The 18,199-nt window shown below is 38.4% G+C and overlaps 2 protein-coding genes across 5 annotated transcripts in view; one reads left to right on the forward strand and one right to left on the reverse strand.

Annotated features, from left to right (window-relative positions):
- Nucleotides 1–9,011, forward strand: part of TDG (thymine DNA glycosylase) — a 33,846-nt gene extending 24,835 nt beyond the window's left edge. For 3 of the 4 annotated variants that reach the window (XM_066263238.1, XM_066263209.1, XM_066263219.1), the window contains 8 exons: nt 920–1,161; nt 1,973–2,042; nt 3,164–3,299; nt 3,671–3,753; nt 3,833–3,927; nt 6,768–6,939; nt 7,367–7,492; nt 7,905–9,011. In XM_066263238.1, the coding sequence (XP_066119335.1) occupies nt 920–1,161; nt 1,973–2,042; nt 3,164–3,299; nt 3,671–3,753; nt 3,833–3,927; nt 6,768–6,939; nt 7,367–7,492; nt 7,905–8,038 (1,058 nt within the window). In that variant the 3' untranslated portion in view covers nt 8,039–9,011. The remainder of the gene's footprint in view (nt 1–919; nt 1,162–1,972; nt 2,043–3,163; nt 3,300–3,670; nt 3,754–3,832; nt 3,928–6,767; nt 6,940–7,366; nt 7,493–7,904) is intronic. The other variant, XM_066263229.1, reaches the window with a different exon arrangement.
- A 149-nt stretch (nt 9,012–9,160) lies between these two features.
- Nucleotides 9,161–18,199, reverse strand: part of GLT8D2 (glycosyltransferase 8 domain containing 2) — a 33,146-nt gene continuing 24,107 nt past the window's right edge. Inside the window, exons 8-10 of the mRNA XM_066263252.1 lie at nt 16,191–16,357; nt 14,648–14,760; nt 9,161–11,095 (exon numbers count right to left, since the gene is read on the reverse strand). Coding sequence (XP_066119349.1) covers nt 10,923–11,095; nt 14,648–14,760; nt 16,191–16,357 — 453 coding nt within the window. The 3' untranslated portion in view covers nt 9,161–10,922. The remainder of the gene's footprint in view (nt 11,096–14,647; nt 14,761–16,190; nt 16,358–18,199) is intronic.

Genomic DNA, 18,199 nt, shown 5'->3' on the forward strand with positions numbered 1-18,199 from the left:
CTGCCGGCCAGAAATTTCATCCTCAGCACTTCTAAATTCACCTCTTCGGTTGTGTGTGGAACAGAACATACACTCAACCTCTGAAACAAGCCCACCAGCCATTTGAGGCTTTCTATTACTGGCATTTGGGGGAAACTGAGTTAAAATGTTTCCCTTCCTCCCTGTTTTGCTGCCTACTTATTTATTTGTTTACTTAACTATTTATGTATTTATATTTAGAATTCCTGTAAAATATTACATAGATACTTCGTATGCTTGGGGAGGCCAAGGTGCCCGGTAGGATTATGTGGAAAATCAATCTGTGATTAATATGGAGGTTTCATCCCTAGAGCCACCTGCAGAGGAAGGAGGGTAGAGGGTGGGGCCACATAGAGGAGATTGATGCTGGCAAATAGAAGAGGGAGGTGAAAAATTTGCTGATAGAGTGACTTTTCTGGGAAAGCTGCCTAAAGTTTGTAATTACGGTTTTCTTTTTTTTTTTTTTTTTTTCATTTTTCTGAAGCTGGAAACAGGGAGAGACAGTCAGACAGACTCCTGCATGCGCCCGACCGGGATCCACCCGGCACGCCCACCAGGGGCGGTGCTCTGCCCCCCAGGGGGCGATGCTCTGCCCATCCTGGGCGTCGCCATATTGCGACCAGAGCCACTCTAGCGCCTGAGGCAGAGGCCACAGAGCCATGCCCAGCGCACGGGCCATCTTGGCTCCAATGGAGCCTTGGCTGCGGGAGGGGAAGAGAGAGACAGTGAGGAAATCGCGGCGGAGGGGTGGAGAAGCAAATGGGCGCTTCTCCTATGTGCCCTGGCCGGGAATCGAACCCGGGTCCTCCGCACGCTAGGCCGACGCTCTACCGCTGAGCCAACCGGCCAGGGCCATAATTACGGTTTTCTACATCACATCCTGGAAATCATTGTGTTTCAGAGACTCCAAAAGGAAGGAAAAGAAAACCCAGAACAACACAACCAAAAAAACCAGTGGAACCCAAAAAATCAACTGAGGCCAAAAAATCTGCCAAGTCCACAAAATCAAAAGAAAAGCAAGAAAAAATTACAGACACATTTAAAGTCAAAAGAAAAGTTGACCGTTTTAATGGTGTTTCCGAAGCTGAACTTTTGACCAAGACTCTCCCGGACATTTTGACCTTCAATCTGGACATTGTGATTGTAAGGATTTATGTCTTTATTTGATTTTATAAAAAAAATTGGTGGATAACTTAAGCTATATCCTTGCAAATAATTTTGCTGAGAAGAACTATTTATAAGAATTCTTTTGGTAGTCAATGGTGTCACCTTCATGCGGTTGTATTATTTGAGAGTGTTTAAGAAGGTGGGCTCCAGAGTGGGGTGTATAGTTTCGACTCCTGCCACGTGGGTAGGGCCGTAGACAAGCCTTAACCTTCCTGAATACCAGTTTCCTCATTGGTGAAACGGGTGATAACAGTAGCTCTCTCACAGGGTACCAATTAAATAATCTATGTAACTCACTTTGAGTTCTCTGTAAATGATAACTAACACTGATTTTGAACTTTGATTTTTGTCTGTAATTCTAAGGAACATCAGCATGCAAACAAGAGTGTGGATGATGTGGAGTGAGCTGCTGTTGGGAGTTGAGAGGCAGACTTGTGACTGGACCTGAGCTCAGATTGACTGATTGCTGCAGAACCTCTTTCCTTCCAGCCTGATGGGTGGGGGTGGGGGTGGGGGCTTGGGAGTATGAGGGAATCAAGCTGATTGTTACAAACAACAGCAAAATTCAATATAAAGGAATTTCTTTCCTCAGAATGGAATACTTGGTTCAGATCAAAGTAGGTAATTGATAAACAAGACTGCTTGTGGTGCCAGATTAAATTTTTATTTTAATAAATTCAGTTTTATCCATCAGTCCTCCACATAAGCCCTAAGACTTAAACCCTACTAAAAAGTGCGTGTGTGTGTGTGTATATATTTTTTTGTTGTTGTTGTTTTTGTTTTTTAGATTGGCATAAACCCAGGACTAATGGCTGCTTACAAAGGGCATCATTACCCTGGACCTGGAAATCATTTTTGTAAGTGATTACTTTTTTATTATTATTTTACTTTTAAACTAGATATCTTTGCTAATAGTTTGGTATTTTTTTTTAACCAAATTATGTTTTTAACGAGAGACATGGTGCATGTGTGTAAATGTACAGACATCTTTTCTGTGTGCACATACACACAAATGAAAGGTTTGGGACAGCACGTCACTGGGAACAGGCTGGTTTACCAGAGTGGAGAGGCTGGAAAGGAGTACTTTCTTTTTTGTTTGAATTGTTTCAGATGAGCTTTAATACTTAGGTAAAGGGTTTTTTTAGTTGTTATCTACAGACATAGCAACAATAGTGCATCGTTGTGCCAGTGCAGACAGGATACCCACATTTCCAGGTTTCTGCTGATCGTTTTCCTTGGAGAGATGAAATGCTTGATTATTGGCAATCAAGTTAAGAAGTGCTGTGATTGGAGACATTCTCTACAGATTCTTTGTATCTAGCAGAAAAATAATATGAAAGACTTTTGACCTTGCAGAATGAGCTTTAACACTGAGTATAACCAGTACTGTGTTGTTGTATAAGTCGTCTTACCTAGCACTGCCCAGTCAGACAAGGCATGCTGTCGGTCCTCAGGAAACACTAGCTGATTATCTGAGTAACATGAAAAACATTTAGGGTTAATGATAGTAATGTGTTTTTGGAATGAATAGTATGTTGTCTCCATTACTTAAAAAAATTTTTTTTAGAGAATTTTGAACTTTTCTCCACATTCTCAGAATGTTCTGAGCCCATTGGTGTATGTTTACCTGTTGGAGGTAGTCCAGGGGCAGGTGATGATATCACCAGTTAGTAGAAAGGAGAACTGTTTCAAAGTTTCCTACACTAAATAGCTGTGTATTCTCAACAGGCATTTACCTTAACCTCTCCCATGAAAAGGAAATAATAATAGTAATCTCTCATAAGATAATTTTGACAATTAAATAAGATAATCCCTGCAAAGGGCTTAGCATGGTATCTAGCATATAGTAATTGCTTGATATGGTATTTGAGCTTTTTTGTTTGTTTGTTTTTCAAGAATAAGATATAGACTACCACATCAATTCATAAGGCAGAAGCCTTTGACCATCTATGGAAATAAACTAAACTCTTTTTCACAGGGAAGTGTCTGTTTATGTCAGGGCTGAGTGAGGTCCAACTGAATCACATGGATGATCACACTTTACCAGGGAAATATGGTATTGGATTTACCAATATGGTGGAAAGGACAACACCAGGCAGCAAGGATCTGTCCAGGTAATTGTATAACATTGGTTTCTATAGGTTAGAACTTTGGCTGCACTGGTGCCTCATGTACTCTAAGGAATACCATATGTATCCAGTTTAAGCTGAGCTTAACAAACAGTATGTGAATCTAAGGAATACCATATGTATCCAGTTCAAGCTTAGTTTAACAAACAGTATGTGAATCTAAGGAATACCATATGTATCTAGTTCAAGCTGAGCTTAACAAACAGTATGTGAATCTAAGGAATACCATATGTATCTAGTTCAAGCTGAGCTTAACAAACAGCATGTGAATTGATCTTCTCTTGAAAGCTATCTGAATTCAGCATATATAAATATTGCCATACTTATATTTTGATGACTTTTTAATTTAATTTTAGTAAAGAATTTCGTGAAGGAGGACGTATTCTAGTGCAGAAATTACAGAAATATCAGCCACGAATAGCAGTGTTTAATGGAAAATGTAAGATTTACTTTTAAATTTTATCTTTTGTCTTTGCTAACATTATGGGCAATGTAAATATGTTTGTATTTCATTTTAGGTATTTATGAAATTTTTAGTAAAGAAGTTTTTGGAGTAAAGGTTAAGAACTTAGAATTTGGACTTCAACCCCATAAGATCCCAGACACAGAAACTGTAAGTCCTTAAGATTACTTTTGTAAATCAGCTTAATATGAATTTTTTTTCCATCTAGTTTGCCCTTTTTATTTGTTCTATCCATTGTAATTTATGCCATAAAAAACTGCTGTATTTTGTTGAATGATGTCTATATACCAACTTGCACTAATAGTTATAAATTAACTTAGATACTGATACAGTTTTATTAGAAAAAGAAACATCAGGCAGGTGTTTGTCCATTGGTGTTCTGTTTTGGCTAAATATTGAGAGGAGCTGGCTCACATACAACATTCAAAATATACTGAATGGCGTATTCTTATCAAATTCAAGTGAGTTGTCCCTTACATTCAGTTGTGAAACAGACAGATAATATAGACATCCCGATTAGTAAAACTCTCATTGCCCTGCTTGTATATATTAGCCCACTTTTGTTTGAGAGCCTTATAAATAGTACAGCCCAGTTGCAGACACAGCCAGCCAATATGACCGGCACTTGGTACTATTGTCTGTACACAAAGGAATCATGGAATAACAGTGGTTTTTAAACTAGGTCGTTCCTGTAGAGCCTCTGCAGACATTTGGTTTGAATTTGCTTCAATATAATTTTAAGTTTCATTTACGATTTTTAAAAAAATCAACACACGTGCAGACTCATGCATTACAGCATTTTGAATGATAAGGAGCTGGTGTGCTGACAGGTTCTTGTGGAGAGCTCAGAATATAGTTTCAGACACCTATGTATATTTGAACTTCTATTTAAATTTCTTCTGTTTTTTTGTTGTTGTTTTTTTGTATTTTTTCTGAAGTTAGAAATGGGGAGGCAGTCAGACAGAGTCCCGCATGCACCCGACCAGGATCCACCGGGCACACCCACCAGGGGGCAATGCTCTGTTGCAACCAGAGCCATTCTAGCGCCTGAGGCAGAGGCCACAGAGCCATCCTCAGCGCCTGGGCCAACTTTGCTCCAATGAAGCCTTGGCTGCAGGAGGGGAAGAGAGAGACAGAGAGGAAGGAGAGGGAGAGGGATGGAGAAACAGATGGGTGCTTCTCCTGTGTGCCCTGGCCGGGAATCGAACCCGGGACTCCTGCAAGCCAGGCTGACACTTTACAACTGAGCCAACCGGCCAGGGCCGAATTTCTTCTGTTTTTACCTTCTTATATATATGTGATTGATAAAGTATGTTATAGCACTGATCTTTCTTTAAACTGAGGCCTACCCTCGTCCACCTGGGTAAAACGTACATGTGAGTCTACCGCTTCCTACTGAGTGCTGTGTTTCTGTCCCCAGTGCCAGACGGGCTCAGGTATGTGAGCCTCATGGACATGTGATCACAGTAATGCTGTAGTGAGTGCACTTAAATCATAGCCCGTTAGGTAGTTTTAGCTCTTACAATAAGCTGTGAATACATTAATTTTAAAAATTTTACTCTTTATCATGAAATATTCAGTTATTGATAAGATTACTGATTCAGCTTTGAAACAAAAATGTCTATTTTTTCAGATTTCTGGATCACTTAAATGGAAAGATATATTGAGATTGGAAACTGCTCTTACAAAACATGGTAGCATTTGTACCTACATATTAATGCTTCATAAACAAAACAAAATAAGTAAATAATATATTTTCTTCTGTAATGCATGGCAAGGAGGCCAATTTAGAAATCACAAAAATTATAATTGGAAATTCCATTATCTAGCAGTCTCACTCTTTTATATATGAGATATAATATTTTCTATTTTGTTGTGTTTTGTGAGGGACAGTTTGTTACCATCACCCAAAATTATGTGCAAATGTCTTTCTCCCCACCCATTCTACTTGTAGGAATTTATCCAACAGAAACACACACACGTATTCTAAATTAAATATGTACAAGGTTTTTCACAGCTTTCAGTATTAAAAGATTGGAAACAACCTTCATGCCCTCATTTGGTGGGCTCTGGTTAAGTGAATATGAAAAGCACTACACGTTTATAAAAGTGGCAGAAGCGCTTTTTACTCTGATACAGAATGATCTCAAAAGCAAGGTGCAGGATGGAGAATAAAGCATGTTACCATTTGTGCGTGTTTTAAAAGGGGTGAGCGAGAATATTTATTCAGACATTTGATTTTATAGTCATGAACTACCTCTGCGACCAGCAGCCTTGATTGCCCTTGGGAAAGAGAGCTTGGTGGATGGAGACAGAACTGGGAGGGAAAGCTGAATTATAAACTTACCTGCCCTTTTCTGCCTTTGCAATTGTGAGCCACATATTTACTATTGAAAATAAAAGACTGTTAATTGATGGATGAACATGGTGTGTAGAAGAGGAAGCCCCACTGTTTTTGATTTATTAACTTTGTAATATGTAAATATTACAAATTTGAATTCAAACTATTTTTATTGATTTTGCATATATTGCTGTATGGTAAGTCACGTTATTAACTCAAGAAAGACAAGTTTTGCCTGACCAGGCGGTGGCGCAGTGGATAGAGCGTCAGACTGGGATGCGGAAGACCCAGGTACGAGACCCGAGGTCACCAGCTTGAGCGTGGGCTCATCTGGTTTGAGCAAAAAAAAATTTACCAGCTTGGACCCAAGGTCACTGGCTCAAGCAAGGGGTTACTCGGTTCGCTGAAGGCCCATAGTCAAGGCATATATGAGAAAGCAATCAATGAACAACTAAACTAAGGTGTCTCAATGCGCAATGAAAAACTAATGATTGATGCTTCTCATCTCTCTGTCCCTGTCTATCCCTTAATCTGACTCTCTCTCTGTCTCTAAAAAAAAAAAAAAAAAAAGAAAGAAAAGTTTTCTAGTCTCAATAGGAATTCAGTAGAATGATAAGAGTTCTGTAACTATAACATCTTTTGGTTCTAGCTCTGCTATGTTATGCCATCGTCCAGTGCGAGATGTGCTCAGTTTCCTCGAGCCCAGGACAAAGTTCATTACTACATTAAGCTGAAAGACTTAAGAGATCAGTTGAAAGGCATTGAACAGAACACAGACATTCAAGAGGTTCAATATACATTTGACCTGCAGCTTGCCCAAGGTGTGTCACTGTTATCACTCCTTGTTTTCATTTCCTGTATATATATACGCTACAGAAAGTAAGTTGCTGTTTCAAAAGCAGGAAAAAAGAAAGTTATATTTGCAGCCAGAGTGCTCTGATAATGAATATTATTCACTGTTAAAATCTCCTTTTACTGGGATCTTCCATTTAAGCTGGTGTTCCTACAGATGTTGAGGATATTAGAAACATTGTAACTCACCTAAAAGTAAATCTTATAGGCTTTAACAGTTCTTATGAGTTAAGGTAGTATATGTTATGAAGAGTGCTAAAGAGTGTATGTAACAAAAGATGTATCTCAGTATAGAGGAACATTCAAGGAAAAGATTTCATCATGATTTCTGAGTAAAGCTATTTTTTTAAATGATTATACTAAATCAGTTTTAAATCCCTTTCACCCTTCTCACAGAGGATGCAAAGAAGATGGCTGTTAAGGAAGAAAAATACGACCCGGGCTATGAAGCAGCATATGGTGGTGCTTATGGGGCCGGTCCATGCCACAGTGAGCCTTGCAGCTTCTCCTCAAACGGGCTCGGTATGTCCCCCTCCCTATGCTTGTTCTTTCAAAGACTTGCTTTTGTAAGGATTGGGGCGAGGGACTCTTTTAAAAATAGTACATTATTGAAGAATGCAAATATAATGTAAAAATCCATTTTGTGACAGAGAAAACTTGATAGTTATTTAATGTTTAACTATGCAAACTTACAACTCATTTTCTTTAAGTCATTAATTAACTTGAATAAGTCATCTGGGTTGCATTTTCCTCTGAATAACAAGTGAGGATTTCTTTGTTCAGTATCTGAAAATAGGACAGAAACTTATCATTGTATTCAAGAAGCTTGCTTAAATATCTTAACAGTTCTCCTTCGCTGGACAGTTAAATTCTCCTAATTTGATCATTTAAAGCTTTTAAATGGGATAAACTGACATTCTTCCCCCTGCCCCAGCAGCTGACGGTGGACAACCAACCTTCAGTGATGTTCCAAATGGGCAGTGGATGAGCCCGTCGTTTACAGACCAGATTCCTTCTTTTACTAATCACTGTGGGACACAAGAACAGGAGGAAGGAAACCAAGCTTAAGAACGGTGTGTCTCAGTTCTGCTCAAACACTGCAGTTTTAATGCAGTTGACAAGAAGTGGCCCTCGGTTTGCTAACTGAAGTATTTTATTCGTGTTTTACTCTGGTGATGTAATAATCATAGTACACAGTTGTGTGGTAGAATCAACTGTATAAACCTGAGTAGTTTGGAAGGAAAATGTAGGATTTTTTATATGAGTTTTTGTATTTGAATTAACCATCATTCCAGCATTTTTATAAAGCCTTTTTCCTTTATGAAGAAATTGATATTCTTTTGAGAGTCACTTTGAAGCTGCGATGTTAAAATGCAACAGTCTAAATATTAAAATTTGATTAACTGTGCATAAATCTAGGTATACCATATCCCTTTTATGCCTAAGAAGGGCATGCTAATCATAAGAATTACCACTGGTAAAGAGGCAGAGAAGTTGATTTCCATGGGAAGTTACGCCTCAGTGGACTCATGTTCACACTCAGCCCTCTTTACGAGTGGTGATCGTTTGTGAGAGTTGCTTATTAGAACGAGTGTAGAGTGTGGCCTTGCAGCCACAAGACGAACCTGCCTTACCTGCCAGGACCTTGAGCCCTGGCTTTGGCCTCCTCACCCCTGTGTGTTAATCCTCTCATAGGCAGGACTATTCTGCTGGGATGGTGGGCTCCAGAGAATGCAGTACACCTTTTAAATTTTGTTACTTAATCTGTGTTTTACTTGAGAGACAAGTGTATTTGATAGGAAAGGAATTGAACTTCTCTCTCAGTATCTGTCACCATTCGAATTTTATCCTCATTGGTTTTAAGAATGTTACATGGAAAGTGATGAGAAATGAACTTTCAGGCTGAGCAACTAGATGCTAGAGGTGTTCGATAATCTTATTTAAACTGGTGCTCTATGTACATGAGATGTACTAATATAAATAATACAGAATTTTTCTTGTTAAATCTAATAAGCCAGTAATTAAAAATATTATTTCTCTACACTTTGTTATTTGTTACTGTGGACTAAGTTAACCTTATGACAAGGTTAGTTTGAAGTAACGTACCTTTGTGACTTTCCAATGCATTTTCCAAGGTGCTACAAATAGTCCAGATGGCTAGGCCTGGCAGATACCAGGCTGGGTGTTTGGTAATGCCATTTGCATTTTCTCCTGATCACTTCAACCCAAGGAGCATGCTTTTTAGTATGAAAATATTTATCAGATGTTTGTTTTTCTTTTCTAAAAGATTGTATGGCTTGTTCATTTTTATATAATAAGAGAAACAAATCCTTGTGAATCTTAACATATTTTTTAGCTGTGGCTGTGATGGATTTTATTTTTCCTTTAGTCTAGCGTGAGCTGTGTAAAAGTCATTCATGTTATTTAAATCATGTACTGTACTGCTGTTTACATGGATGTTTTATGCGGGTGCTTTGAAATGCCTTGCATCAGGGATTAGGGACAATTGAATTTTCATGCGCCTATGTAAAGCATGTAACTAGGTATTGCTTTGGTCTATAATAATTTGTAGCCTTACAATAGATTTTTCTTTTTTAATTTAAGTGGAGAAAATACCTTTTAAATTATGGACACTCATTAGAAAATGGGTTTGAGGATTTTCCAAGCAAACAACAATGGTGTTTTTCATTACGTATGACAAATGAGTAGTAAATGTTGATATATTATATATCCTATACATGACAATATGAGACTTTTTCATTAAATAATATTGAAAAAGTTTTTACATTCATTTAAAAGTCTGATGGTTTTTACAATAAAAAAGATTAAGAATGATTATCCTTAAGTTGCAGGCTTTTTTTAAAAAAATTTTTATTTTATCTTATTTTACAGAGACACAGAGAGAGAGAGTCAGAGAGAGGGATAGACAGGGATAGACAGACAGGAACCGAGAGATGAGAAGCATCAATCATTAGTTTTTTGTTGCGCATTGCAACACCTTAGTTGTTCATTGATTGCTTTCTCATATGTGCCTTGACCGCAGGCCTTCAGCAGACTGAGTACCCCTTGCTTGAGCCAGCGACCTTGGGCTCAAGCTGGTGAGCCTTGCTCAAACCAGATGAGCCCACTCTCAAGCTGGCGACCTCGGGGTCTCGAACCTGGGTCTTCCACATCCCAGTCCGCATCCCAGTCCAACGCTCTATCCACTGCACCACCGCCTGGTCAGGCTGCAGGCTTTTCTGTAGCAATACTTACTGGTATTTTTTTCTCCTTTAAACCTAAGATCAGTTTATCTTCTATTTAACATACAGAATACTATATATAATGAAAATCATTGAAAATCTATGACTTTTATTTTTTTCAGACATTTATGTTTTAAAGGTAATATGAAAGATAGAACTGGCAACTATTAAAAAATACCTTCATGTGAAAAATACATTTAGAATTTTTTTTGTTTTAAATTGTTTATTTATTGATTTTAGAGAGAGAAAAGAAGGGAGGGAGAGAGAGAAAGAGAAACATTGATTTGTTGTTCCACTTTTTTATGCATTCATTGATTGGTTCTTGGATGGGCCCTGACTGGGAATCAAATCTGCAACCTTGGCATATTGGGACAGTGCTCTGATCAACTGAGCTACCTGGCCAGGCTAGACATTTTTTTTTTAATTTTAGATATGATTGTCACTGAGTTAAGCAAACCTAGATGGGTATCTTTCTTTCCAACGATATATTCACTCACATGATCTTGATTTCCATAATTACCACTTGTTCTTAAGGAAGTAAATCAACACCTATGTGATCCAAGGTACTGTCTGCACACTGTATGTCTTGGTTTTTTATATTGTGGATGATGGGTATCAAAGATGCTGTCCATAATGAATGATGTTATACCAGGCTACAAACAGACAATTCCACCTTTTTATACAGAAAACGTTTAAAATGTCAAGTCATATTAGCTGTCATGGTGATTGAGTTTAAATATCCCTGCAGGGTCAGGAACAAACCAGCTTTCCCATAAGTCGTTGTGAACACTAGGGAAGTCCCAAGGTTTGTGTCTTCCATTCCAGTGAAGTAATTTTGCTTCTTGCAGAAAATGCTCCGAATATCTGGTATCTGGATTCCAGCCTTTATTGTGTTTAAAGAAAAATAATAGGCTTTTTAGAAAATAAAAATTTTGTATAAATATATTAAAAATTGAATATAGGTTCATTATAAAAAAGTAAAAACTAAACAAATCAGAAGGTATACAATGAAGAGCTTACCACCCGCCCTAAATCTCCAAAAAACATGGTTTGAGTTTCTCATGAAATCCTTTCAGTAATACTCTACCTGGATACCAGTGTGTATGTAAGTATGTGTATATATTTATTATGTAGTTGTGTATATATATACACACACATATTATATATGATTTTTAAAATTTATTTGTAACTTGTCTTTTAAAATTACCCTTTGGAAGATTTTCACAGTAGCACATGTAGATTTACTGAATTATTTTTAATGACTACATAGAATGTATATATGATTATTTAACAAGAACCTTATTAAGGACATTTAGGTTGTTTCTATCTTCCACTAGAATAAACAGCCTGCTAAGCATGAGGGGCAAGCATAGGTTTATAGCTGTGCATATGCAAAACAGAGTTTATCCGTGTATTATTCATTAATTACCGTATTTTCCATCCGAACCACTATATATCTGTAGGATAAAAATCTTGTAGGTGGAATTGCTAGACTGAAGGGTGTGTGCTTTTTAATGTTGGATAAGAGATTGCCAAATTGTCCTCAAGAGAACTTGTAACAGTTTCCCTCCCACCCAGCGCTCATCACAGTTCTTGTTTTTCTACAATTTCCCATAGTATGACAACATTTTCTTTTAAACAGTCTCACTTTTACTATGTGAAATGTGACTAAGATCCACTTTTTAACCAACTGCTATTTCCATTTGAATATTATTCCCCTCAGCAGTAATCACTTGGAGACTATATATTTGCCCGAGTATTACATTACTCAGGATATTTTTAAAATATCTCTTCCAGAAGTACATTAAGATCTTGCGAGGGCAAATTTTTTTTCCTTCTGGTTCTTTTTTCTTTAAATAGGTAGTTTATTGTCACAATATTTAAATTAACTATTGTTACCATAGATACCTTTTTTATTTATAAATTTAATTAGGTGACATTGATCAATAAGAGTATATAGGTTTCAAGTAAACATTTCTATAGCATTTGAACTGTTGATTGCATTGTGTGTCCATTACCCAAAGTCAAATCATTTTCTGTCACCATATATTTATTCCTGTTTACTCCCCTCTCTCCCACACCCCTCCCCTAAATATTTTTTTTTGGTTTATTTTATTGATTTGAGAGAGAGAGATAGACGGGAACATCAATTTGTTCCTATGTGCCCTGACTGGGGATTGAACCAGCAACCTCTATGCTTCAGGACCATGTTCTAACCAACCAAAACCACCCAGCCAGGGCTAAATATTTTTTTCCCCCTAATGTGTTAAATATTTTGTTCTAAGAAAGGGAATTTGAGATTTTTGGAAAACACCCAAAAGTCCGTTGAGTAAAGAGAGAGTGAATAGCTAGGATGTTACTCTAGTTTAACATACAAGAAAAAAACCAAAAACCTGTCTTCTTTTATTCATAAATATAGTACAAAGGCAGTTCTAGAAGAGTAGGTCAGTGTTTCAGGCTCTCATGGCATAACTGGAATAATTACAACTTCCAAAGAATCTATACAAAAGAGATGTTCATGTGAGAAGCCGCACCATCTAGGACATCGTCTCTCAGCTCTGTGGCTGAAGGACTCTGCGGGGACTTGCAGTTTTGCTTTTAACTAAATATGTCCCATAACTTTTTGTTGTTGTTGTTGTTGTTTTAAAGATTTTATATATTCATTTTAGAGAGAGAAGACAGAGAGAGAGAGAGAGACAGACAGACAGAGAGAGAAGAGAGGGAGGAGCTGGAAGCATCAACTCCCATATGTACCTTGACCAGGGAAGCCCAGGGTTTCAAACCGGCGACCTCAGTGTTCCAGGTCAATTCTTTTACCCACTGTGCCACCGCAGGTCAGGCTGTCCCATAACTTTTTAATATTTTAAACCTCCCTGTTTAGGCTCAAACTTAATACCCATTAGCATTCCATTGCTTTCTGCTTTCAGAACACTCTAAAATTAAGTTATTTTTCAAATGATCACTGTGTAGATTTACTTTGCAGACCATCCCTGATTCCAAAACCCTCATCCCAGAATAGGTTCTGTTCTGCAAAGAAAAATGACTTCTTTCCCTTGGGAAGAGTCTGCCCCTTTCTACCTGTCAATAAGTTAGCTATTTCATAAAATGTAACTCTGAGTCTCTATTCTGAGATCATAAACTGCTCTAGCCTTATTGGGCTAAGTTCTGCACAGCTACACATTTTTTATAGACAGTCTACTTTCTTGGGGTTTTCTGCACATTCATTACATGGAAATGTTGATATTTGACCTAGCAATAAACTCAATAGAAATCAAATCGGATGGAACAATAGTTTCCTTAACTTTCCTGTCACTTTTATGTGCATACAGATGCTCAGGAAAATCAGGAAAGATCCTGGTAATGAGGTGGCGGCAGCCTATACAGGATCACTAAGAGGAAACAGGAACCCAGCTTCCACAGTTTTGTCTTCTAAAAGGGAGAGGAAGGGAAATACCACCATACAGAATTGTTCTCAGAATTAGAAGTAATGTTCACCTTAATCACCAGAACTTAGCCCAGTGCTTGGAAATGTAATGGGCACTTGGTCAATATAAGTGCATGAATCCATTGTCTGCAATACTAAAATAATTCCCAAATATCTGAAAACAAAAGGATTTAAAATAACTTCTTTGGCAGCAAAACATAGATCCCACTCAGGGGTATTGCATAACATAACTATGTGGTACCATGTTACCTTTTTAAAATTCAAAACCCTTCTCAATTTCTAAACAGGTCTGGCTCAGTCATTTCAGCTAATGGGTTGTGGCCATGTGTGTGAGTGACGATGAATGTCTCTGTGCCTGGCTCTGTTCTAAGCAACTTACATGTGTTCAGTAATTTATTCTTTATACTTTATAAAGTTCTGTTACCTTCAGTTTACAAGTGAAGAAACTAAGGCACAGAGAGGTTAACTTGCCCAGGACCATAGGTAATAGCAGAGTTGGGATTATTATACCCTAGCCTGCACTCCTGTAGTGAAGAGGTGAATAAGAGACTGTTAAGGGGCCACATAGTATACCATCAGTAAACAACTTCTTTTCACAAAATACATTGCCAGCTATATAAATGCATTATAAGCCATTATGCTAATTCATCTGGTTTTGTGCACTGCAAGTGTGCAGTACAGGCGCGTGGAAAAGTTTTGACAGTAAACGTCTTAACAATAAAGTTTAGTACCTGCTACACATATGCTGTCTATGCTAAGCCTGAGTTGAATTGCTTTTCATGAATTCCTAGAGACACACCTCTTGGGCCATTTTTATTAGCTGTATTTGCATATCTGCGCACTGAAGGTTAAATAATGTGTCCAAGGTAATTTCCAAGGTCCGCTGGAGAATTTGAATAGAGGAAGGTGATGCTATAGCACACTTCCCCCATCTTGGTGCTCACTGGATCTATAAAATGCACATTTGCATTATTTTTCTAAAGTACTTACCCAGGTGCCTTATATGCCACAGTGGGTTGATTGTAGAGTATTTTCCATGAAACACAATCAGCATTGGGGAGGTGGCCACCCCCCCTCCCAGAGAGCTACTGTAGAGATTTTCCCTAAGAAAAGGAATAGAAAAATCAACATTGACCTGCAGCCCCATAGACTCAGATAAAGTAGAATCCAAAAGGTTTAAAGATGCAAGATAGTCTCTCACTATATAGTAAGACCATAGTCTTTCATTTGCTCCCAACTTTGTATTTTGAAAATTGTCAAACCTACACAAAATTTTAAGTAGAAAACCATGAGCTTCCATGTACTTCTCTAGTTTCACAAAGTATTGATATTTTACCATTTTAACTCTCAGGCATTTTTAAATAGGAAATATCAAATTCTTTTTTTTACATTTTTTTGTTTTTAAGATTTTATTTATTCATTTTAAAGAGAAGTAAGAGAGAGAGAGAGAGAGAAGAGGGGGAGAAGCAGGAAGCATCAACTTCCATATGTGCCTTGACCAGTCAAGCCCAGGGTTTCGAACCGGCAACCTCAGTGTTCCAGGTCGATGCTTTATCCACTGCACCACCACAGGCCGGCCAGAAACATTCAATTCTTATCTTCTATTATTTAGAATAAATTTATTTACAAATTTAAGATTTATTATGGTATTAAAAATATACTGGGAAAAAGAGCAGGAAAGAAAATACAATGACATGATCATAGTGGTTGTGTTATTAATTTCTATTTAAAACTTCAGTAATGAAAAATAAATTTTTAAAAATTCAACCCTAAGAAACAAAATTGATGTTATAAAATAATCCTTAATTAGAAATCTATGTAAGTCTGACCTGTGGTGGCACAGTGGATAAAGCATCAACCTGGAAGGCTGAGATCACGGATTTGAGGCCCTAGGCATGCCCAATCAAGGCACATACAAGAAGCAACTACCAGTTGATGCTTTTTGCTCCCCCCACCCCCTTTTCTCTTCTTCTCTCTAAAATCAATAAATAAAATATTTTTTTAACTTTATTTATTCATTTTTAGAGAGGAGAGAGAGAGAGAGAGAGAGAGAGAGACAGAGAGAAAGGAGGGGGGGAGGAGCAGGAAGCATCAACTCCCATATGTGCCTTGACCAGGCAAGCCCAGGGTTTTGAACTGGCAACCTCAGCATTTCCAGGTCGACACTTTATCCACTGTGCCACCACAGGTCAGGCCAATAAAATCTTTTTTAAAAAAACTATATAAGAAGGAGAAACTCAATATAAATGATTTTCAGTGGAAAAGGCTCACTAGGATTCTGAGAGAAGATTTCAAGTTGCATTATTAAACAATTTCTAAGAAAAACGTTTGTATAATATGGGATTCCGCAGGTTTTCACTTCTTCTGACATGTCATTTGAGAATAAATTTTCATCTAGTGCCCCCTTTTTTTTCTGTGAGAAAAGTCTTATCTAAAAAGTCTATAAAATATTTCTAACCCCTGAGCTATGCATAGAAAATTGAATAATTTTGTTTCCAAGCATGAAGAAATTGGTAGAGAGGCCTGCACATACTCCACGTTTTTTTGCATCCATTTCTCTAGTTGTTTGGTGATACGCTGGTGCTTCCACTCCGTCATGTTGGCAACAATCACACCAGGATTGAAAGAGCACGTACTGGGGCTGATGCCAAGGTCTTTTATAGCCTTCTTTCGGTAATCCAGATAGCCCATGTATGTGTTCTGCAAAGGAGCAGGATATGCATGTAATGAATCTTGTTCCTAGAAAACAATCATTTTCTTGAAACGATTGTGCACTGTCTCTGGGTTTCCTCCTGTGTCACTGGCCACTTCCTAGTGTCCTCTCCTGGTTTGCTCTTGTTTTCCCAACCTCTAAATCAGGGGTCTCAAACTCGCGGCCCGCGGACCACATGCGGCCCGCCGAATAATTTTGTGCGGCCCGCAGACTAATCCACGGGCTTACTTAATTTTATCCAAAATATTTTGAACTTTGTGGATTAGTCTGCGGGCCGCACAAAATTGTTCGGCAGGCCACGAGTTTGAGACCCCTGCAAATGATGAGTGCCCCAGTTTCATTCCCAGATCTGTTCCTTTCTTGGGCACTGACTCCCTAACAGCCTCAACTGGTCTCATGACTCTAAATGCTATCCATGTAGACAGCCCTGACCTCCCCTCTGGATTTCCGACTTCTGCTACATCTGCCAACTCTGTCTCCTCCTAGATGCTTAATATGGCAGCTCCACTTATATCCAAAAGTGTTCCTGATCTGATCTCAAACGTGCTTTCCTACTCTCTGCCCTATCGCAGTCAGTAGCAACACCCAGGATCATTAGGCCAGCCTTGACTCCTCTTTCTCACTCTTCATCCAGATCTGTCAGCAGATCCTGTTGGTCCCATCTTCCAAAATATATCCAGAAGCGAAACACTTCCCACTGCCTCTGCTGCTCCCTACCTAGTCCAAGCCATAATTACCACTCACTGGATTTCTGCAAGTTCCTCCTAACCTGGCTTCCTGCTTCTTTCAGCCGCACTCTGTCTGTTACTCATCTGCTCCGAGCCCCTCTAAGTAGCTTAACTCTTTCAGAGTAAAAGCCAGAGTTCCCAAAATGGCCTGCCCTGCCCTACACCACCTGCTCTCCAATTTCTATTATTTTCCCTCTTGATCCCTTTGCCACACTCACCTCGTTCTTTAATTCACCAGACAAACCCCTACCTCAGGGCCTTTGCAATTGCTGTTACCTTTGCTTGGAATGTTTGTCCCTCTGTTTAGGTGGTTCCTTTTATTCTTTCTGGTTTAGGCTCAGCAGCACCATCTCAGTGGAGCTTTCCATGATCACCCTATTTAAAATATAGCCCCGACTTTTACCCCACTTCCACTCAGCAGTGACTCTGGGAAAGTTACTTCACCCTGCAAGGGCCACTTTTCTTATCTGAAACAGGCAACAATAATATCTAAGTTGTCCTCATTTTGTGACCTGTGAGGAACTAACGTGTTATCACCAGAAACAACAGATGTTGTCTAGCTGGCTCTTAATCACCATCTGTATCATCTTAATCATCTTCATCTTCTTAATTATTTTACTTGTTTTTGCAGAGTCAGGAATTTTAGTTTTGTCGACTGTATTATTAGTACAGGCACATAGTAAGCACTCGATACAGGCAGGGCACGTTTTCACCCACAGGCTGCTGCCTGCCTCAGAGGGATGCTCAAATAGGATATGGAAGCAGTATTAATCAGAAAACCCAAGCACTTTCTGGGTGCCAGGCACTGTTCTAAGAACTGTACACACATTACCTCATTAATTTCATGCCATAACTTTACATGTATTTAAATTAATGCTCACAATGACTCTCCCTTTATTTGACAGAAATAAAAAAGGAGAAAAACAGTTGTTTAAGTACCTTGTAAGGTCACAAAGTGATAGAGCCAAAGTCAGGTCTGGCCCCAGAGCTTAGGCCTTAAAGTTTGTCACATCTTAAATGTCACACATTTTTAAATTATCCCCTGGAACTCTTTTTGAAGAGTATTAGATTCTTAATAGCCCTTTGTATTTTAAAGCCATT

Source organism: Saccopteryx bilineata, chromosome 1, assembly GCF_036850765.1.
Source record: "Saccopteryx bilineata isolate mSacBil1 chromosome 1, mSacBil1_pri_phased_curated, whole genome shotgun sequence".
NCBI classification, from domain to species: Eukaryota; Metazoa; Chordata; class Mammalia; order Chiroptera; family Emballonuridae; genus Saccopteryx; species Saccopteryx bilineata.